The following is a 24,234-nucleotide window of genomic DNA, read 5'->3' as shown; positions in this document are numbered from 1 at the left end:
TCAGCGAAGGAGAGAGGAGGATTGCGGGGTCAGCGAGGGTGAGAAAGAGAGATTGTGGGGAGTCAGTGAGGGTGAGGGGTTGCAGGGGTCAGCAAGGGAAAGCGGGGGATTGCAGGGGTCAGCAAGGGAAAGAGATTGATTGTGGGAGTCAGCAAGGAAGAGAGATTGATTGCAGGATTCAGCAAGAGAGGGATAGCGGGGGTCGCAAGGGAAAGAGAGAGATTGCGGGGGGGTCATCGAGGAAGACAGTGAGAGATTTTGTGGGTCAGAATGGGAGGGAGACTGCAGTGTTGGGAACAAGGGCTGCAAGGGAATGAGTGGGGAGAGGGGGGATTGTAAAGTGGAACTGCAAGGAAGTGAGTGGGTAGGAGGGGCTTGAGAAGTGGGACAACTGTTTGAGTGATTCTCTGCAGGAGGAGAAGGAGTTCATTGATATATTTCTCAACATACAAGTGCTATGCTCCAACAAACAAGCTCATTAATCACATTAATGGTAAACAAAAATATTATAGACATACGTTTATCTGTAAAGGGCAAATATGATGATTAACAAAACATGTAGTCATTAGAGGAGAAGTTAAAAACGAAACTTGAAGGGTATGCAAAAAGTTGGTAAATTTGAGACGGGTACACATCAAAAAAAGTTCGAGAACCACTGTCCTAAATGCTCCAGCACAGAACAACTTCTAGTTGAACACTAAATGGAAGCCTCCCTCAAACAGATCATACAGTGACCAGTATGAGAAATAGAAAATATTCCATTGATGTAACAGGGAAACTGTGTCAGATGAAAAAGGAACTTTACTCAGTACCTAACCAAGGTACTGTGCCCAAGCATGTGCCCAATATGGCGATGTTTCATTACCCAACTCTAATATTCCTCTGTCTCACTGGGAGCTGTAAAAATAGATGACCCGCAATATAATGTTTTGAAGAGGAGAGCGACGTTGCTGCTGAGAAATTAGTAAATCTTTCTCATTCTTACCAACCTGTAGGAATTTATAATGAGGCACAAGTCAGGCGTATAATACGAGTACTTCACTTGCCTGGATGAGTGCAGCTGCAACATCATTCAAGCAGCTCGATACCAAAAAGGACAAAGTAGCCCACTTAATTGGCATCCCAACCATCAGCTTAAATATTCACTCTGCCCACCACTGGCACATTGTGGTTACAGTGGCGAAGGAATGCAGTGCAGCAACGCCCAAACTCATGATCTCCACTACCGAATAGGACAAGGGCAGCAGCATATGGGAACACCATTACCTCCAAGTCATGCCATTGGGACTTGGATGTCGTGTCATTCCTTCATCACTGCTGGGCTAAATTTGTGTAACTCCCTACCTTGCAGCGCTGTGGAGCATCTCCAGCACCCAAGACTACAATGGTTCAAGAAAAAGCCTCATCACTACCCTCTCAAGGACAAATAAGGATGGCAATAAATACCAGTCTTGCTTGCAGTACCCCAGAACAATGTATTCACATAATTCCATGGATTAATGCCCATGACACAGCATATAAATAATCTCATTTTAAAGGTACTGTAAATGTGATGTGGAGAAATATTAATATAAAAATAGATTCCACAAAGAGCATGACCACCACACTTAAACTTACATTTAATGACAGACAGCGCACACCACTGAACCTTCTTCCATCGACTGCAAATGAGCCAGTGATTCACACGTTGCATCAACACCGACAGATGTTCTGGGTCAGATTTCATGATCTGATCAAACTCTGCAAACTGAGCAACAAACACAATTCAGATAAAGTGGTCTCAAAGGCTGCAGGGTAGGACTGGGATTTTGATAAAAGGTCAGACCCACTCCATCAGGCTTTCTTTCTCTTTCAGATTCTGCTTGACCTAGTGTGCAGCTTTTAACCACAGCATCCCATAATATAGATCACAGCAATGCAACGAACTTTTAGGCAAAGCAAAATAAAATCAAACGAAGGTTCAGGGAAAACCTTACAATTGAACCATAGAATTGAAAAACATAGAAAGGTGCCTTTTGACTCATCATGCCAGCACTGGCTCTTTCAAAGAGCTATCCAATTAGACCCACACACCCGATCTGTCCCCTTAGCCCTGTAAACCGTCTTGCCAAGATTTTAGTCAATTCCTTTCTGAAAATTACTTTTGAATTTGCTTTCATAAACCTTCCAGGTCATGTATTCCAGATGATAATAACTTGCTGTGTACTCCTCCTGATCACAACTTTCCTCTTAGTCATAGAAAAAAAGTTCATGCCAAATGGCCTATAACACAGAAGATGAGCATAGTTTGAAACCCTGCTCACAAGTGTGGCCAAGCTAGTGTGGGCCCTGGAGGCTTCAGGGAGCAAAGATTAATGTGCAGGGAAATACTTTATTTTCTTTGTACATGGGATGTGGGCATTGCTAGGAAGGCCTGCATTTACTTCCCATCCCTAATTGCCCATTGGATGGTGGTGGTGGGTTGCTTTCATGAGCCCATGTCGTCCATGTATTGTAGGTGCACCCACTGTGACGTTAGGGAGAAAGTTCCAGACTTTTGAACAGCAACAGTGAAGGAACAGCAATATATTGCCAAGTCAGGATGGTGTATGACTTGGAGGGGGGCTTGCAGGTGGCGGTGTTTCCCTGTATCTGCTTTCCTTGTCCTATGTGGTAAAGGTCATGAGTTTGGAAGATGCTGGTGAAGGAGCCTTGGTGAGTTGCTGCAGTGCATCTTGTATACGGTGTACACTGCTGCCACTGTGCGTTGGTGGTGGAGAGATGGCATGTTTAAGGTGGTGGATGGGGTGCCGAACAAGAGGGCTGCTTTGTCCTGGATGACCATTGAATGTTGTTGGAGCTGTGTCATGAAACTAACATATATTTTTCAGTATATTATTGTGGTTTATTGTAAAATAGGTTTATGGGGGTAAGCATAGTTGGGTCTGTGTGTGTGTGATTTAATTATATTTGGAGTCAAGTAAACTGTAAGTTTGAAATCATCAAAAGAAGCTAGGTGCTTGAAATGCTAATGAGTAAACATGGATGCTGGCTTAGCATGTAAGATGTGAAGGGAATTTGCATTTTTAGATAAGTGAAGAGATTGTTTGAATTTCAAATGGATTTTGGTCTGTTTACAACTAGCCAGATAAGCAAGGCTATTTTTTCCAAAGGTTACTGGCAACATTGGTAACATGGAAGTTTTCATGTTATGAGGAAGACACAGTTTCAAAAGACATATGGCACAATTATAATTTACATATTAGAAAAGAGTGAAACATATATAAAGCAGAATGAAATGCTGTGTGTCAGAAGGCCATGTATGATCTAACAGGAGTGTGCGAAATAGCCTTAATGAAGCCCCCAGCATGTTACATAAGTCTGCTATATAATGAAACTGAAGTTGGGGAAAACCCATTTGGAATTCCACTATTAGGTGGGTATTGTGTTAATTTGCTGGTTCTGTTTTAAATCGAAAATCTATTTTGCACCGTTGCCTTAAAGGGAGTGTAACTGGGGGGGGGGGCTCAAGTTAATTAGGAATTTTAGGAGTTATTATAGTAGTAAGCAATTGTAATCTTATGTATGTGCTTGAAATCTTTTGTTTTGTTGATAAATATTTTAATTTAATTTTTTAAATCTCTAAAGGTCTTGGTGGACTTATTACTTATGAATTCAGTGCATACATCTCGTAATAAATACAAATTTTGTCCGCCTGGCACACATCATCTACCATGTCATAACAAATTGGGGGATCTTTGTGGGGTGTTTGAAATTCCTTGATTGGTTTGGAGTTGGTGAATCTTAAGGCTATGAGGACGAGAAGCATTTTGAATTCAGGAGTTGGTGAGGGATTTTAAGTGGCGAGACTGCAAAAATGGCTGTGTCCACGGGCAAAGCCTTTTTGGGAGTAGAAGATATAACTCTGATTGTGTTACAAAAAGTATCTATGGGTAAGTTAACAGAATTGGTGGATAAGTTGCAGCTGAGGTTACCTGTAGGGGCAAAGAAAGCAGACATAGTTGATGTGATAGCACAGAATTTGAAGTTGGAAATGATACCTGACACCAGTGAGACACAGCTGGAAGTAGTGAGGCTTCAGTTAGAAATGAAGCAGCTTGAATTTCAACAAGCAATGGAAATGAAAAAACTTGAATAGAGGCAACAGAAAAAGAGAAAAAGGGAGGGTATTTCAAAGAGAAATGGAAATGTGAAAACTCAACCTCCAGAGGGAGAAGTTAGCAATGGAGGGGAGAGAGAAGGAAAGAGTAAGAGAATACCGGCATAAAAAGCTGGACTTTAAAAAAGAGACCTCAGGTGCTGAGAAAGGTTCTGATGAAAAATTGTTCAACCTAAAATCCAGTGGGGAGATGTTTAAATTTGTGCAAACTCTTCCGAAGTTTGAAGAAAGGGATGTGGAGGCATTCTTTATTTCATTTGAGAAGATAACTGAACAGATGAAATGGCCACAAGAAAACTGGGCATTGCTTTTACAGTCTGGGTTAGTGGGTAGAGCTCATGAGGTTTATGCTTCACTGTCAGAAGAAGTGTCGGTGGATTATGATGCAGTAAAAAAGGTTATTTTGAGTGCATATGAGTTGGTTCCTGAGGTGGTTCCTGAGGCATACAGGCAGAAATTTAGGAATATAAGGAAGCAGCTTGGGCAAACTTATATTGAGTTTGAGAGAGTAAAACAAAGTAATTTTGACCATTGGATATGGTCATTAAAGGTAGAGACAACTTATGCAGCTCTTAGGGAAGTAATTCTGTTGAAAGAATTTAAAGATTCCATTCCTTTGGTAGTGAAAACTCATATGGGGGAACAGAGGGATAAAACGGTAAGACAAGCAGCAGAGATAGCTGATGATTTTGAGACAGTTCATAGATTTAAACCTTTCTTTCGTCATCCTTTTAAATCAGAGAAGGATAGAAAGTCGGAACGTGGATAGTCAGGGAAGAGGAGTAGTTGGAAATTCCCAGGAAGCTTTTTCTCAGACTAAAAAGGAAGTTGCTGAGGGTAGAAGTGACACTCGAAAACTGAGATGTTTCCATTGTAATAAGGTTGGGCACATGAAGTCAATGTGTTGGAAGTTACAGGGAAAATCTGTTACAATAATTGAAATGCAGAAAGGTTCTGGAAGTAAAAGTACTGAGGGTCCTGAGGTCCAGGCACAGGAAAAACCAGTGGTTTGTGTATAGGTAAAGCAGGAAGAATCAGTGACAGGCAAAGAAGTGGGAATGTGTTCACAATTCACCCAAGGGAGTTCTGAAGAGCATGTTGTAGAAATGTTTAAAGATTTTCTATGTGAAGGGGAAAACTTTCCATGTGTAGAGGGTGGAGCAGGTAAAGATATTAAAATTTTAACAGACACAGGGGCTAGACAATCCTTAATCTTATGGGACAGTGATATTGTATCAGGAGTATTGCAGGGGCAGGTGACAATTAGTGGGGCTCAGGGAGGTGCTAAACTTATTCCAATGTGGAAGGTAAACTTAAAGAGTAAGTGGAAAACAGTTGAGGTGATTGTTGGAGTAGTGGGAAAATTGCCCATTATAGGGGTTCAAGCTATTTTAGGTAACAACATAGCTGGGTTGCAGATGTGGGTGATGCCTACAGTAGTTGAGCAACCTGTAGAGGTGTTTTCAATAGAAGTGTTACAGAAAGAGCATCCTAGATTGTTTCCAGATTGTGTGGTAACAAGGTCACAAGCTCACAGGTTGAAACAGAGGAGGAAGTTAAAAAGCAGGGAAAAGGTGAAGTTCAATTAGCTGATACAATCTTTGATAAGATTGCTCAGGAAGAGAGAATGGAAGAGGATGAAGCTGAAGCGTTTAGCTCAAGGCAGTTGGTAGAGCTACAAAAAAGGATCCATGAATAAAGCAGTTATATCAGACAACTTATTCAGAAACAGAGGCCGAGTTACCTTAAGGGTAATGTGTTAATGAGGAAGTGGCGACCATATCAAGTTTCAGCAAATGAAAAATGGATGGAAGTGCATCAGATTGTTATACTACATGGATATATAAATGAAATACTAAAAGTAGCTCATGAAATTCTAATAGGGGGACATTTAGGAATTAGAAAGACACAAGTGAAAACATTAAAACATTTTCATTGGCCTGGATTTCAGAGATGTAGTCAAATTCTGTAGAACATGTCACACGTCAGGCGATAGGGAAGCCACAAGCAGTGATTAAGCCGACACCTTTAATTCCAATTCAAGCAATTGAGGAATCTTTTACTAGGGTCATGATTGATTGTGTTAGACACCCTCCTAAGACGAAAAGTGGAAATCAGTACTTCCTGACAGTAATGGATGTGTCTACAAGGTTTCCTAAAGCAATACCTTTGAGAAATATTACAGTAAAAAGAATTGTGGAAGAGTTGACTAAATTCTTTTACAAGGTATGGTTTACCAAACGAAATACAGTCAGTTCAGGGTTCAAATTTCATGTCACAGCTGTTAAAGGAAATAATGAATAGTTTGGGGATACAAAAGGTTTAAGTCAACAGCTGACCACCCTGAATCACAAGGGGCTTTGGAAAGATGGCATCAAACTTTAAAAACCATGATGAGGGCTTATAGTCAAGACTGTCCACAGGACTGGGATAGGGGTATTCCGTTCTTGTTATTTACTATTAGGGATGCTCCTAATGCATCGACTGGATTTAGTCCTTTTGAATTAGTGTATGGTCATGAAGTAAGGGGACCACTAAAGTTAATGAGAAATTGATGGGTCAAAATTTGGAAACTACTCTCCTGGATTATGTATCAAACTTCAGAGAAAGATTGAACTGAGTATGAGAGTTAGCTAGGGAACATTATTGTAACAAGTGATGAAAGTGAAGGCAGATAGGAGAGCCACAGCTTTGTTGCTGGGGATGAAGTGTTAGTTTTGTTACCAGTACTGGGTGAATCGCTGAAGGGTTAATGGGCCTTACGGGATTGAAAAGAAACTGAGTGAAATAAATTATTTAATAAATACTCCAGATAAAAAAAAGCAGAGGGTGTATCATGTAAAACCGCTTAAAAAGTACTTTGACAGGGGACAGGGACCAAAATGAGGTATTAGAGGTGGTAGGTAAGGAGAAAGAGGTAGAAATGAAGGGTTCTGAAATTGATTCTCCTCTAATCAAATTGGATAATGAAGGGGTACTTAAAAATTTAAATGTAGTATTGAGTTACCTTCCAGACAAATGCCAAAACGATTTGGAGAAGCTATGCAGTCACACAAAGCTATTTGTGAGAATAAGTTGGGGAGGACAAATTTAGCTACACATGATGTGTGTGTAGGGGATTCATTTTCGATAAGGCAACATCCTTATAGATTAAGTCCAGCAAAGTTATCATAAGTACAGAAAGAAATTGAATTCATGCTTCAAAATGACATAATTGAGTCTAGTTGCAGTAACTGGAGTTCACCTATTCACCTATCGGCCAGTATCGAAACCAGGTGAAACACAAAGACTGGGAGTGGACTATCAAAAGATGAATGCGGTGACAAAAGCTGATTCATATCCTAAACTATGGTTGGAAGATTGTATTGAGAAAGTGGGACAAAGTTTATCACAAAGATTGGCTTGCTGAGAGGTTATTGGCAAGTACCATTATTGGAACAGCAAATGAGATATTGGCTTTTGTGACACCAGATGGACTACATCAGTTTAACATCATGCCATTTGGTATGAAAAATGTATTGGGAACAATTCAAAGACTGACAAAGTAATTGCAGGACTGAGCAATTGTGCAGTTTTTAGTGACGACCTGATAGTTTTCAGTCAAACATGGGAGGAGCATTTACAACATCTGGAAGAATTATTTAATTGACTGCAAGAAGCTAATTTGGTGATGAACTTGGCTAAAAGTGAATTTGCAAAAGCGAAAGTTACATATTTAGGCCATACCATTGGACATGGTAAGGTGGCTCCGAGAGATGTTAAAGTCAAAGCCATTGTGAATTTCCCCGTGTCTGCAATAAAACGAGAAGATTTGAGATTTCTAGGCATGAGTGGGTTTTACCGGAAATTCATACCAAATTTTAGCAGTGTGGTTGCTCCACTGATTGAATTATTTAAAAACAAGAAATTTCAATTGACACAGGAGTGTCAGGAAACATTTGACAGTTTAAAAACTGTATTAACTACACCAGTTTTGGCAATACCTAATTATGCCAAGCAATTTAAGTTGGCCGCTGACGCAAATGATATTGGCATTGGGGTTGTACTGTTGCAAGATGAAGAAACTGGAATTGAGAAACTGATGAGTATTTTTCAAAAAGTTGAATGTACAACAGAGAAAATATTCAATGATAGAAAAGGAGACTCTTGGTCTGGTGTTAGCGTTGCAGAAGTTTGAGATTTATGTTGCAAACAATTCGTTAGAAACAATTGTTTATACAGATCACAAGGTTTTAAAACTTCTGGACAGATTTTGAGATCAAAGTGCAAGGCTGTTCAGCTGGAGTTTATTACTGCAACCATTTAATATACAGATTATACATGTGGCTGGACGGGAAAATCTAATTGCAGGTACATTGTCGAGAGTTTAAAGCTCAAAAGGGAAATTGGGCATTTAAAACCTGGACACGGAACTGAAATGAGCTCAGTTAATACAAAGGATTTGTTTATATATTATGTTAATGCATCTGGTAATATAATAGTTTGGGTATAGAGATAAATATAATAGGTAATGTAAGATGGGTTAAGAAAATGAAGCTGTCTTTTAAAATTATTACAGTTCATTTTGCCATAAGGATAGAGGTGTCATTAAACTAACTTATTTTTCTATTATGTTATTGTGGTTCATTTAATGTAGGTTTATGCGCATAAGTATAGTTGGGTGATTGTTTGAGTTAATTACATTTGAAGTCAAGTAGACTGCAAGTTTGAAATCATCAAAAGAAGCTAGGTGCTTGACATGCTAATGAGTAAACATGGATGCCGGCTAAGCGTGTAAGGCATGAAGGAAATTTGCGTTTTTAGATAAGTGAAGGGATTGTTTGGATTTCAAAGGGATTTTAGTCTGTTTACAACTAGCCAGATAAGCAAGGCTAAGGAATGTGTTTATTTTTCCCTGAAGGTGACTGAAAACATTGGTAACATGGAAGTTTTTATGTTATGAGGAAGATACAGTTTCAAAGACATATGGAATAATAGAATTTACATACTTAAAAAGGGAGAAACATATATAAAGGAGAATGAAATGCTATGTGTCAGAAGGCCATGGAAGATTTAACAGGAGTGTGAGAAATAGCCTTAACAAAGCCCCCAGCATATTACATAAGTCTACTATATAACAAGACTGAAATTGAGGAAAACCCATTTGGAATTCCACTGTTAAGTGGGTATTGTGTTAATTTGCTGGTTCTGTTTTAAATCTAAAATCTTTTTTTGGATTGTTGCCTTAAAGGGTGTGTAACTGGGAGTCAGGTCAATTCAGAATTTTAGGAGTTATTATAGTAGTAAGTAATTGTAGTCTTATGTATGTGCTTGACATCTTTTATTTTGTTAATAAATATTTTAATTTAATTTTTTAAATCTGTAAAGGTCTTGGTAGACTTATTACTTCTGAATTTAGTGCACACGTACTGTAATAAATACAAACTGCAAAACCATTGAGATAGCATGACCAAGTTTCTCTTATGGATTTCGTCCGCCTGGCACACATCATCTGCCACGTCATAACAGCTGCACACACCCAGGCAAATGGAGAATATTCCATCACACTCCTGACTTGTGCCTTGTGGATGGTGAATAGGCTCTGGGGAGTTAGGAGGTGAGTTACTCACCATAGAAATCCCAGCCTCTGACCTGCTCTTGCAGCCACAGTATCTATGTGGCTGGTCCAGTTACATTTCTGGTCAATGGTAACCCCCCAGGATGCTGATGGTGATGAATTAAGTGATGGTGATGCAGCTGAATATGAAAATGAGATGGTTAATTCTATATTTTTGTTGATGGTCATTGCCTGGCACTTGTGTGGCACTAATGTTACTTGTTGATCATCAACCCAAGCTTGAATGTTGTTCAGATTGAAGTGGGATATCAGGACACATCATGGGGTCACCAGGCTTGGGTGAATGCATATGACCTTTTGGCCAGGCCCAGAAACTGATGACTAGTCTATGGGTCAGTCCATGATAAGCTAAGGAATGTGACCTTTGGGTCAGGGTAAAATAGGTTGATGAATGGTCTAGGAGTTATACTGTAATAAACTGATAGCTTGACCTCAGGGTCAAGTTGAGATATGCAGATGACTTGGCACAGCAGCAAAATATCAGGATAAGCTTAAGTTTTGGAATAAACTGTGAACGTCGTTTGTAGTGAAGGTCAGGTCATTCTGAGATTGTTTTACAAATTTTCCATAACTGCGAACATAATGGACAGGTCATTCCGTGTTTATGTTATAAACTCATTTGTAATTAAGGATGTAACAATTAGATGTACAAGATAAGAACATTGTGAGGTAATGAGTTATCCCAAAGATGGTATGTATAACTGACAGAAACTGGATGGTGGACAGGCTTTGGGGAGTCAGGAGGTGAGTTACTCACCACAGAATTCCTGCCCTTTGGCCTGCTCTTGTAGCCACAGTGTTTATAAGGCTGATCCAGTTCAGTTTCTAGTCAATGGTAACCCTCAGGACACTGACAGTGGAGGATTCAGTGATGGTAATGCCATTGGATGTCATGGGGAGATGGTTAGGTTTGCTCTTGTTGGAGGTGGTCATTGCCTGACACTTGTTATTTGCTACTTATCAGCCCAGCCTGAATATTCTCCTGGTCTTTCTGCTTATGGACATGGGCTGCTTTAGTGTCTGAGGCGATGAGAATGGTACTCCAAAGGTTACTATCTATGAGCTCCTAGTTTTTAAACTTTCTCCCTAGTTCCTTAAAATCTGACTGTTGGACCTCAATACCTACCCTCTCTATTGTCGTTGATACCAATGTGTACCACAATTTCTTGCACACTTCCTTCCATCTACAGAATATTCTGCACCCTGTCCATGATGTCCTTTACCCTGGCATTAGGATGCAACACACCATGCGGGACTCATGATGGTTATAAAAATACCTGTCTGGCCCCTAACCATGGAATCTTCTAGATTTCTACTTTGTTGTTCCCTTTTGTTCATTCTTATCCCAACTGGTGCCTTGGACAGCACTGCATTCCTTCAAGGTGCCATCACTCCCAACAGTCTCCAATGCTGAGTATTGGTTTAATAATGGCACACACCCCAAAGATTCCTGTACTTCTACTCTTCAGGATGATCATCCATCCACTATGCTGAATACTGATTGTCTGTGAAATGGCCACCTCCTGGGACATGTGATCCAGGAAACACTGAGCCTCCCTGAAGCTCCAGTGACTCCAGCTGCCCCCAAGCTCAGAAATCCTGACCTTGAGTTCAAACAGCTGGAGACACTTCCTACACATGTGGTCTCCCAAATACATGAAATGTCTTGAAGTTCCCACATGGCACAATACTATCATGGACATCTGCATCTGTGACAGGTAGATTTGTGAGGACAAGGTCAAGTGGATTTTTCCCTCATGTTGATGTTCTCACCACATGTTACAGAACCAGTCCGACAGATATGTCCTTTGGTACTTGACTTTATAAAACCACTTCAAAAGGACACAGATAGGTTGGTGGAATGGATGGACAAATGGCAGGTGAATATTTTTTAATATATTCGTTCATAGGATGTGGGCGCCACTGGTTCGACCAACATTTATTGCCTATCCCTAATTGCCGTTGAGAAAGTGGTGGAAGTTTAACGCTAGGAACAACGGCGAGAAGCAATATAAAATAAAGGGCACAATTCTAAAGGGGGCGCAGGAGCAGAGGGACTTGGGTGCATATCAGGGTGACAACGCCTGGCCAAAAATTTATGGAACACTTTGGCAGTCACCTTTGCCAGAGTTGTTCAAGTCATCGGAGCGGAGATCAAATAGAATAGCACAATGCACATATACATATCGTGCATGCGGAAAACTCACACCTCACAATATGGGACAAACAGTGTCCTGGATGCAGACAGCCTGGGAGACGGGACAACCATATTGAATATGGGACAAACCCAAAAAATCTGGGACAGTTCTTCACTGGTGTATATGTGCAAAGATCAATGAAGGTGGCAGGGCAGGTTGAGAGTGGTTAATAAAGCATATAAGACCTTGAGCCTTATAAATAGGGGCACAGAGTAACAAAGAAAAGAAGTTACAATAAACTTGCATAAAACAAGTTCAGCCAAAACTGGAGCATTCCGTCCAGTTCTGAACATCACTTTACTAAGGGTGTGAAGGCATTAGAGAAGGTGCAGAAAAGATTAAGAATGGGTTCAGGGATATGGAACTTCAGTTATGCGGATAGATTGGAGAAGCAGGCGTTCTCCTTGCAGAAGAGAAAGTTGAGACAAGATTTGATAGAGGTGTTCAAAATCATGAGGTGTTTGGACATGGTAGATAGGGAGAAACTGTCCCAATTGATGGAAGGATGGAGAACTAGAACACACTGGCTTAAGGTGATTGACAAAAGAAGCAGTGAGGACATGAGAAAAACTTGTTTACTCAACGAGTGATTAAGATCTGGAATGCACTGCCTGAGTGTGTGGTGGAGGCAGGTTCAATTGTGGCTTTAAAAGGGAATTGGATCATTATATGAAGAGAAACATTTCTGTGTCATTTATATCCTATGCAAGCACTTAATGCATTCATATGAAATAGGTCCCTGTACTGTACCAATGGGGGCATAAACCCCCAAATAAACAGACAATTTCAAATAGACAGGTTATTGTCTTTGCTTAATTAGCACATGACAGAATTTCAAATACATGCTTGTATTTTGTGGTATAATTGCCTGATGCTTGTCCAAACTCATTAGCCAAATACAAGACTTGCATTTCCCATTTTCCCATAGCAGCTTTGACAATCATAGAAACATATAAATTAGAACTTTTAAAGCAAACATGGCAAGGAGAAAAGAAAGTCACATTCAATCTCAAGGCAACCAGCTCCTCGTTATTTCACACTGATTCTCTCAACTGAAACCAGCTTTCTGATCGTTTCTTGGCTTCAGCTAGAGGAAAGAATAATGGGTCTCTGGATCCCCTATGGCTGTTCTCTACTGTTCTGCAGTTTTGCAAAGAGAGCAGCACTTCCAGGTTTTCAGCTCCACAATCCTGGTCAACTAATCCTGATCCAAGTTAAGTGGTTGGATCAAACATAGAAAAATAATTATACCGTTCAGCCCATTGTATCTGTGCTGGCTGAAATAGCGCTATCTCGCTTATTCCTGCTTTTCAGTTCTTGGCCCATAGCCCTGCAGGTTTTGTACAGGCCAAGTACATATCCAACCACTTTTTAAATGCGATTCTACCAAACAGTGAGCTCCAGAACCCCCGCCACCCTCTGAGTGAAATGAATACTGAATTTTCCTCTAATCCTTCCACCAATTCCTTTAAATCTATGCTGTCTGGTCATTGGCCTCTCTGCTAGCAGAAACAGATCCTCTCGCTCCATTCATTCTAGGCTTCTCAATTTTATATATCTCAATTAAATTTGCTCTTAGCCTCCTCTACTTCAATGAAAACAACTTCAGCTTATCCAATCTTACCTCATATTTAAAATTCTTTATTCCTGGCAACATCCTTGCAAATTTCCTGTTCCCTGTCTAGTGCGATCATATACTTCCTGTAATGCAGTGGCAAGAACTGTATCCATACTCCAGCTGCGACACAACCAGTGTTTTATACAATTCTAATCTAACCTTCCTGTTCTTATATTCTATGCCTTGGCTAATAAAGAAAAGTCCCCCATATGCCTTCTTGAGCACCTTGTTTACCTGTCCTGCTACCTTCAGGGATCTTTGAACATACACTCCAAGCTTCCTCTGTTCCTATACGCTCCTCAGAATCCTACTGTTGTGTATTCCCCTTGCCTTGTTTGTCTTCTCCAAATGCATGACCTCACATTTCTCGACTGAATTTCATTTGCCACTTTCCTATCCACCTAATCAGTCCATTGATATTTTCTTGGGGCTACCGCTTTCTCCCTCACTAGCAAGCACACAGCCAATTTTCATATCATCTGCAAACTTCTGTCATCCCTCCTACATGTAAGTCTAAATCATTGATACACACCATGAACAGCAAGGGACCCTGTACTGTGCCCTGTGGAACCCAATTTGAAACAGCCATCCAGTCACAAAAACACCTGTCGATCATTACCCTTTGGCTCCTGTCACTGAACCAACTTTGGATTCAACTTGCCATTTCTCCTTGGATCTCATGAGCTTTTAATTTTCTGACCAGTCAGTTATGTCTGGACCTTGCGAAAATCCATGAAGCCGACACCAAAAGTGCTACCTTCATCAATCAAGTTAGTCATACACAAACTTCCCACAACAAATCCCTACTTACTATCCTTGATTAATCCATGCCTTTCTAAATGAAAATTTATTCTGTCGCAAACTTTTTTCTAATGATTTGCCCATTACCAAGGTTAGGCTAACTGGCGGTAAATACTCAGGCTATATGCTGCACCCTTTTTAAAAGGTACAGTGTTAACAGTCTTCCAGTCAGCTGGGACTACACCTGTAGCCAGAGAAGATGGAAAATGATGGACAGAGCTTCTGCTAATTTTTCTGGTTTCCCTCAGTGCATTTCATTCATACATTTCATTCAGCCCTAGTTATTTACCCATTTTCGCAGATAGTAAATATCTTAATAATTCCTCCCTCGCTAGTTTATCACATTCAATATTCCACACTCCTCTCCTTTAACTACAATGTCTACATTGTCCCTTTATTATGAACACAGACGCAAAGCATTCATTAGGAACCATGGCCACATCTTGCACTGCCACACACAAGTTACCTTTTTAGTCTCTGATCTTTGGATGAGATCTAAGATCTAACTCTTTCCTTAGTTATCCCCTTGCCCTAAATCTGTTTATAATATGTCTTTGGGTTTTCTTAGGTTTCACTTGCCAATATTTTATCATGTCCTCTCTGCTTTCCTAATTTTCCTTTTAATTTCATCCCTGCACTGTCTATGCTTGTCTTAGCTTTCTGCAGTATTGAGTTTTTGGCATTTGACATGAGCTTTTTTTTTTGCCTTATTCTACTCTTAATGCTCTTTGACATCCAGGGGCTCTCTACTTGTGAATCCCATTGTTTTTTTTGTGAGCATTATTTGGTCTGATTTATCTCCACCTTGAATGTCTCCCACTGCTCCAAAAAACCGATTTGTCTTCAAGTAGCTGTCCTAGTCTATTTTTGCCAGATCGCAGCTTTGTGAAATTGGTCTTTCCCCTGTATAAGTTTTTTTTACTATTGGTCCATCTTTATCCTTTTCCATAACCACTATAAGTCTAACTGAATTATGATCATGACCAAAAGACTTAGTTTCTCTAAAACTAATCCTGAATCGCCCCTTTTCTTGTCTGGCTTGCTATGCACTGGCTAAAAAGTTCTCCAGAATGCAATTTTAAGAATGTTGCACCCTGTATACCTTTTACAATGAACTGATCCCAGGTGATATTAGGGTAGCTGAAATCCCCTATTACTGCCCGAATGTTTCTGTACATCTTGGCAATTTGCTTACATATTGGCTCTTCTATCTCTCTCTAACTGCTCAAGGATCTTTGTTATAATTCCAGCAGTGTGATTGCTCCTTTTTCATTCCTCAGTCCAACTCATACGGTTTCATTTGATGCTCCTTCTTTCATCCCTCCTGATAGCTGTGATTGTTTATTTAACCAATATCATGACAACCGTTCCTTTTTTAATCACCCTCCTTAACCCTTCTGAAAACGCTGTAACCAAGAATGCTAAGCTACCGCTCCTGTTCTTCTTTAATTCACAGTAGTCCTGATGGATTTTTTTTTGTCCCATGGTCTCTAATTATAAAGCAAGCCTTCTAATTCGATGTTTTGAAGCAGAAAATAGATTCCAAAAGTTGAGCATTGAGAATATTTTGGGAAAGAGGGTTTTATTACCTTGCCAGGTCTGAAAAAGACTTTGGTAAGACCAAACTTGTAATCATTCTCATTGAGACCCAAAGCTTTGAACAATGCCTGGAAAGAAATAGGAAGGGAAATAAATTAAAGGGTGTGTAAATTGTTAAACAATGTTTAAGTTACTAAACAACAATTGCTCCTTGATGCCTCCTAATTTTTATTATTTGATTAGTGGCCTCCCCATTTCAGCTTGGCTTTTCAAATAAAAAAAAATAGAATGCTGCTAAATAGAAGTCTAACAGAAAATGCTGGAAAAACTCAGCAGGTCTAACAGCATCTGTGGAGAGAAAATGTCAGAGTTAACGTTTCAAGTCCATATGACTCTTCTTCAAGTCATAGGAACTTGAAATGTTAACACTTTTTTTTCTCTCCACAGATGCTGTTAGACCTGCTGAGTTTTTCCAGCATTTTGTGTTTTGGTTTCAGATTTCCAGCATCCGCAGTATTTTGCTTTTATTTTATTAAATAAAAGTCTAGTCTGTGTGGAATATATTTACATCCATGTTTAATTTAACTATCAATGGATTTTATTTCATGTTCTCAGAAAACTCCAAAGCACTTTCCAGACAACGAATTGCTTTTGGAATATAATCACTTGTGTAGGCAATTGCAGTAGCCAATTTGCACACAAATAATGAGATAAATGACCAATTGGTCTCATTTTATTTTTGTGATGTTGATTGAGGGATAAACGTTGGCTAAAATACGAGGAGAGCTTCTTTGATCTTTGTAAATTGTACCATGGAATCCTTTACATCCTTAAACTGGCAGAGGAAGCCTCAATTTAATGCATCTTCCAAAAGATGGCTCTCACACAATGCTGCATTGAACTGAAGTGTCATGCTAGATTATGTCCCTGGAGAGGGCTCGAAGCCACCAAACTCTATTCCAGTGTCACTTGTTGACATGTAAGCTCCCAGATCTAGAGAATCGGGCTACTTCTATATACACTGGAGAGGCTAGAGGTCATAATAAGTCATATCTCGCCAAAGTATCTCCACTACCATATTGTGGGCCTAGACAAAGATGGTTAAAAGCATGGGAATGGAGTCAAGCCCAATCTTCCCCTGTCAAACGTTCACACAAGCGCATGCTCGAGTAGTAGGGTCAGGATCTCTGGTCGATTTGCTCCTCTACCTCAATTCAGGAAAATTAAGGCCAATTGCTACATCCCCACCACTTGCCCAACTGAGATCGTCGAATTAACGTAGATCAGGGTCAAATTTATGACCTTCCTAATCTGTAAGGCTGCAGTCATGCAATGTGATAGACTGCTGAGTCATTCGGCAGGATATTCCTTCATGAAGCTTATTGAAAGAAATTCAAAGTTTTACTCTAGTAAGTACCTTGCAGAAGAGCCTAGGGTCCAACCTGCAGAGTTTTGGAGGCATGTACTTCTGGTACATGTTGTAAAGTTCATGGAATGGAGCACGTGATGGAAATCCGCCCTGCATGAGGTCTAGCACAGACACCATACCTACACAACAAAGCAACCATTGAAAGCAATGCAGTTCACATGTATAATCTTTCAATCAATATGGGAAAGAACATAAATCCACTTTAGAGCAAGAACTGAACCATGGCTTATTGTATCTTGTAATTTTGAATATTATGAGAGTCAAATCATGGAATGAACCCAACCACCAGAATAAATTCCAGACACTGTTATGAAACAACCATAAAAACACCCAATCATTTAGGATATTTTTGCCTCTTGGAACGGGGAGTGCACGTGTGAATGTAAAATCCAAGGAGGCAGCTATGGTAGGGCTGAATGAGAGCATGAATTTTGGAACCAATGCGCTGGGCAAATTTGAAGCCTGTAGAGGATGGGGTGATGGGAGCAAGGGACGAGGACATGCACTGTGACATTTTGGATGAGCTATGTTTACAGAGAAGACGGTAAGGAGGCCAAAGTATGAGAAAGGTCGAGTCTCAAGGTGATAAAGGAGCGGGCTAGAGTTTTGGTGGTGAAGGCAGGAAATGCCATAGAAGAAACTGGTCTAATTAGTGGAGATGATGTGCAGGGAGGATGCTGAGCACTGGGTCAAGTACAGTGTCAAGGTTCTGCACCTACCAGCTTAGGTGACAGGTGACAAGGGGGGATTTGATAGAGTCAAAGACAGAGGCAAGAAGGTGCCAGCAGGAGTCAAAACAATGGATTCATGATTTGTCAACGTCAATTTGAAGGAAATTTTGGCTCATCGATACCTTAATGTTTGACAAGCATTTGGAGTGGGTAGCTACAGACACTGGGTTGATGGATGAGGCAAAGGGGTAAATTCCGGTATCATTACGATACATCTGTGATGCTCCTGGGTTATGCAGCTGCAAATTATAAAGAGCAGCAGGAAGGATGCAGTATACCAAAGGTAATCATGTGGGCAAAAGAGAGGCCATGGTGATTAGGTGGTGGAATGGGAGCATATGGAAGACTTCCTGGATAAGAGGAACATACCAAGAGCTGAAGAAGAGATGGGGCACGAATGGGAGAGAACATAATGCACATGGGCTTTGTTGGGCAGTGTGCAGGAGGAAGAGCTTAACACTTAATGAAATATATTGATATCATAGAACACAGGCTGAAGACATGGTGAATATACATCAACTGAAAAATAATCTCACCTGAACACTGAAGCTGTGACAAAATTTGTGCCCCTTCAAACTGATGACTTGTCATTTTGAGATTAGGTTTGATACATCGAATAAAGCTGGATCCCTAATGAAAAACAGTGAAATAAAATTAAATGAAATGCAGTGAGTGACACACATCATTTGTGCTAATTTACATCAAGCTTCACTCTAGTGAAAATATTTCTCTCCCAATACTTTATAACTTCTATTACCAGTTTTTGTGATAAACCTACTTTTAATTTGCAACCAGAATTGAATACAGTTCCCATAACAAGCAGCAGCATCACTTTCATTGATACTATAGCATGCTTGTTCATAACACACCATGCCACCAAGTGTTTACTCGGCACACAATAAATTTTTAATCTCAACTGAGCTATGAGCGAGTTGGTAAACCAAAGGATGCATGCTTTCTAACAGGGAGACAGAGAAAAGCAATGCGGGAGTCACCCTGTGCTGCTCCCCTGAACCTTCCCCTGGTCATTTACAGAATAGAAGAGCCTGAGTGGTGGTTATCTGCTCATACTCATGACCCAAGAGGAGTGTGTGGGGCGCCACAGTAAAAAAAAATAAATACAGAGATAAAAGCAAAAAACTGCGGATGCTGGAAATCCAAAACAAAAACAGAAACAGAAATACCTGGAAAAACTCAGCAGGTCTGGCAGCATCGGCGGAGGAGAGTACAGTTGACGTTTCGAGTCCTTGTGACCCTTCAACAGAACTAAGTAAAAGTAGGAAAGGGGTGAAATATAAGCTGGTTACGGGGGGGGGTTGTTGTTGTTGGGACAAGCAGCCAGTAATAGGTGGAGATAACCAAAAGAAGTCACAGACAAAAGGACAAAGAGGTGTTGAAGGTGGAGATAATATCACCACCTCTTTGTCCTTTTGTCTGTGACTTCTTTTGGTTATCTCCACCTATTACTGGCTGCTTGTCCCAACAACAACAACCCCCCAGCCCCCCCCCACCGTAACCAGCTTATATTTCACCCCTTTCCTACTTTTACTTAGCTCTGTTGAAGGATCATGAGGACTCGAAACGTCAACTGTACTCTCCTCCGCCGATGCTGCCAGACCTGCTGAGTTTTTCCAGGTATTTCTGTTTTTGTTTTGAAAAAAATAAATACACTTGCCATATACTTTGTGTGTAGATGACATACTAATTTTCTTTGTCTGGGTGATTTTCCACAGATGTCAGCTGGGGCTCAGTGACAGCGCTCTCAATCTCTGAGTCAGAAAGTTGTGGGTTTATGCGGCATCCAGAGACTAGAACACAATCTAGTGCAGTACTGAGGAAGGGTTGCGCTGCCAAAGATGTTGTCTGCTGGATGAGATGTTGCACTCTCAGGTGAATGCAAAGGATCTCATGGCACCTCTTGAAGAAGAGCAGGGGTGTCCTCCAATATTTAGTGGTTAATCAACACCACTAAATAGATTGCCTGGTGAACTCACTTCAAAAGCACTTCATTAGTTGTGAAGCGCTTTAGGATGTCCTGATGTTATGAAAGGCTATATAAATGCAAGTTAATTTTTTCTTTCATCTCTAGAAATTCACAGCAAAGCACTGCTCTCTCTCTACAATCTGTGGACAAAATGCCCTGTTCACAAATTATGGGATAAAATCTCAATTTTATGTAACAGTCTAATATAGTTATTAGTACTCACTGTGCTGCGTAATTTGTCAAGCAACAGATTCAACTGAGTCTGGGAAGAGAAGAAAGGAAACAAGAAACTTAATGATCTGCATTCTGTGGCTGAACACCTGCAAGTGTAGCAGTAGAATTTTCTGCTTAAATGAGAGATTTTATACTTAACTAAGCTTAGCACTATTTGTAGTGTAAAACAGACTAGCAAAACATTGTATAATGTGAAAACACAATTTATTGCATGCCATTCAATGAGCTGCACATTAGTGAGAAAAACCTAATATCCACATAAATTATAAGCAGCAAAAAAAATATTGCGATGCAATTTTCAAAAAAAAATTGAGATGTGTGTTGACATGTGAAGATAGAAGTGGAGCATGCAGCCAAACATCCTCCGTCTCTTAAAGCAGCACTGATGAATGAAATGATTCCCAACAGAAACCATGCATGGCACGGCCCAATCTTAACTTTAACCCTTTCCACTTCCAGCCCACTTTGTTGGTGTTGACAAGTTGCCCAAAACAATGGCTCTGGATATTTCCCCCACCACCCCCCCAACCCCAGAAAAAAGAACAGAAAATGGCAAGGGCCAAATATAACAAGAGATGGTCCCTCTCGTGGTCCATTGACTAAATACACAGCATTGTACTGTTATGAGCCATGCAGAGCAAGAAGCTCCCACACTCAATCTTATTGTCCATGCTGAGCAATGGGAGCACTGCAATCACCTCAATTTGCCTGGACGTGTGGGGAGAGGTAGAACATCATTTAGGTTTCTCTCCGCTCAGTGGCTCCTGCTGGAAAGGTGCACATGTGGAGAATGAGTGAAGGCAGCATTAGTCTTAGGTATAATGATCCCAACAGCTCACTGAACCATCCAAGATAACACATGAAGAATTTGAGTAACTGCCAGGGCCTGAGGAACCCTCCCCCTATATTAGTCAATGACATGATAGGACGCGGTTAAGGTTGAAAATATAAGCGGAACATTTAAAAGTTTCTGAGATATCTGAACCAGTCTCAATTCAGTATCATTGGTTATTTGATTTCAATACAAGGCTTGTTTGCATTAATGTTCCTTTCCCAGGTAATGGTGCTTCACCCCACTGAACTTAAATGTAACGATACATACATGGAAAAATAAACACTTCAGTCTACATCAGTCTGCAAAGTGTTTGTGATGACTAACAAATCAAATTCATTGCATAGTGTTAATGGTGCATTTTCATTTGTGAGAATGCTTACTCACCCTTCTTCAAGGCAAGCTGAAAGCACCTATTTGGGGCATGACTGGGAGCAAGGTTATGATAATGATATAAAATGGAATTATTTTAAAAATGCCAATTTTTGGAATCCCTGCTGTATCCAACAGGTTAGGTGCACAGATCCAGATTTTCAATCAACTGGAGGGTTCTACTACTGATGTTGCAACAAGCCAGACTGTGATCAGCTGGCAATTTTGCAAACATCAAGGTATTTCAGAAAAGTGTTGCCAGGATTGAATGTATGTAAATTTAATGATTGATGAGTGTGTCATATCAAAATAAGGTATCCAAAAGGGATGCTGGAACTACTCACAATATTACAATGGATATGCAAGGTTTGTAAAGGCTACAGTCAGATGTAGAGTAACTGAAGAACCAGTTGTTATTACAAATAGCTGGCTACCTAGACTGAAGTTTTGTTCCAGGATCAACTTTGTGCAGAAAAGGGTTAGAATGCCATCTTAATCAACCAGCCAATACCAGTGAAGTCAGTGTTCTAAGCAGGTGCATTACTAGTGTTTGGTTGCTTGAGTAAAGATTTACCTGCTGTTGTCTACTTTTCCTTTCCCAACCTCCCTATAGTTTTCTCTACACATCCTGAACTGGAGCCTCTCAGATCAAGTCACTGCCTGAGGAAAAGGTGCAGGAAACAGGTGGAAAAGACAAGGCCTGAAAGTCGGCTTACTATAAGTAGAAGACAGGAAATTAGGAGAATGCATCAGAAATTGTGGCAATGGACAATAGGAAGAACTACGTGAGGATTATAAACGTCATACTTAGAGCTTTTAACATCAATTGATATGTTCTCTTGAACCCGAAATGTTCAAGTTAATCATCCACAAGAATGTAATAAAAAAATGCAGAAAACCATCTTTACATTGAAGTGGTTATTAATTGAAATTTTACTTATTCAAAACACGATCAGTTAAGCTTTTTTCTAATGAAGAGTCATGCGGACTTGAAACATTAACTGTATTCCTCTCCGCAGATGCTGTCAGACCTGCTGAGTTTTTCCAGCTATTTTTATTTTTGTTTAAGCTTTTTTCTGGTTTGACATTTGCTGCTGTTATGTCAGTGATATACATTCCAATGCATAGCTGGGACAGATTTACACACAGTTGGTTTGCAATGACTGAATAAAATCTGCAGCTATCAGCAATGAAAATCACAGTTCTGATGTGTTCAATACTGAAATTCAGATTACTAGAGGACAAAAGTATATTTTTCAAAGACATTTTATAAACCTCAGCTGAAAAGGCAAGGAGAATAGAAATATTGACAAGAAAGCAGTGAAGAGCAGTAAGTTACTTAGGCCTAGAAATATCAGAGATGGATAATACCTGACAAGGCATGATTTAAGGCTCATTGCATGGTTTTGAATGCTAACTATAAGGGGAAAAACTCAACTGACATCATGGCCATGTAAAATGCAGAGTAACTAACCAGAGCTCAAGTAAAAATGTATTTCATATTAGCTAGCATATCACCAGATAGTGCATTTACAACAGGGCTTAAGAGCAGCATGTCATCCTGAGATCTTAAGCAGTAACAGGACATACTCAAGAATGGTTACGGGTCTGCACAATTTAACCGATGCTGAATGAAATACTCTCTGCCAGAAGGGCAGAATTTGCCTTGAACCCTACCAAACACAGTAACTTTCATTAGTCAAATTCCTGAAGACTGTTCTGTGTTAGCCAGCTCCCTGTGTTTACGCTGACTCTTGTCCCTGCAGCCAGTTTCAGTAGAATGAATATCAAGATGAAGGACACTTGGCCCCAATCTAAACTATCACCTATACAAATGGTATACATCAATCATCAAAAATCAGCACATTTTCAGGCTAAACGTTGAATTTTTGCCTAAAGTAGAAAGAGTTGCAATGGGTGATGAGTTCTAACTTTTCACATTTCTTTGTAACAGATGCCAGCTTTGATTCAGTTGGTAGCACTCTCACTTTGAGTTCAAGCCCCACTCCAGGAACTTGAGCACATAATTTAGGTTGGCACTTGAGTGCAGTACTGAGGGAGCTAGAAGTGCTAACTTTCTACTCACTTCCTACTCGCTGCCTTTCCTGCTCGCCTAACCTCTAGCTCGCTCAACCCGCTCCCTGGTCCACAGATCATTGCAGACCTTTCCTCTTGTGACCTTTGGTCTCTGCTAATCCCGGACTCCATCTCCCTCTAAACGTCAACCCTCCAATTCACGGCCTCTGCTGCTCCCTGGCCCTCCCTTACACTGCCGACCCTCGAGTTCACAGCCTCTGCAATTCCAACCCTCCTGGTCACTGGGAACCCTTCCTCCTGCCAAACCTCCCACTCCCTCCTCCCTCTCCTAATCCTCGCTGTGAGAGGGGGCCCTGGAGATGAGTAGCATGAGGCAGGAAAAGCAGGTTCGACTTGCAGAAGATAAGCCTCGAGCTGGAGAGGCGGCAAGATGGTCAAGAGGCAACAGAGGCCACTCCAAAATGCTGGTGATCAGGTCAAACGGATCTACATCAGACCCAATGCAAAACGACTTTAAAATGAAACTCACAATGTTAAAAATGCTAATATGGGCCCCATTAACTGATCGACGTTAAAGTGGAAGGAACAGTGAATTACTGTAACGTTAAGCCTTTCTTTGCACAAAAACCCACTACAAAGCATTATGCAAACACTGTAATAAGTAACTTATTAGCTGCTGAAAA

The 24,234-nt window shown here is 40.4% G+C and overlaps 1 protein-coding gene across 6 annotated transcripts in view; it reads right to left on the bottom strand.

The window, feature by feature from the left end:
* myo6a (myosin VIa) overlaps positions 1-24,234 on the bottom strand; it is a 261,840-nt gene that overhangs the window by 34,750 nt on the left and 202,856 nt on the right. For 5 of the 6 annotated variants that reach the window (XM_078556763.1, XM_078556762.1, XM_078556765.1 and 2 more), the window contains exons 19-23: positions 20,300-20,338; positions 18,629-18,722; positions 17,350-17,480; positions 15,983-16,060; positions 1,618-1,747 (exon numbers count right to left, since the gene is read on the bottom strand). In XM_078556763.1, coding sequence (XP_078412889.1) covers positions 1,618-1,747; positions 15,983-16,060; positions 17,350-17,480; positions 18,629-18,722; positions 20,300-20,338 — 472 coding nt within the window. Of the gene's footprint in view, positions 1-1,617; positions 1,748-15,982; positions 16,061-17,349; positions 17,481-18,628; positions 18,723-20,299; positions 20,339-21,008; positions 21,078-24,234 lie in introns of all 6 variants that reach the window. The other variant, XR_013578664.1, reaches the window with a different exon arrangement.

This window comes from Cetorhinus maximus, chromosome 14, assembly GCF_964194155.1.
Source record: "Cetorhinus maximus chromosome 14, sCetMax3.hap1.1, whole genome shotgun sequence".
Lineage (NCBI taxonomy): Eukaryota > Metazoa > Chordata > Chondrichthyes > Lamniformes > Cetorhinidae > Cetorhinus > Cetorhinus maximus.
The sequence above is the reverse complement of the archived record's forward strand: the minus strand, read 5'-3'. Positions and strand labels throughout refer to the sequence as shown.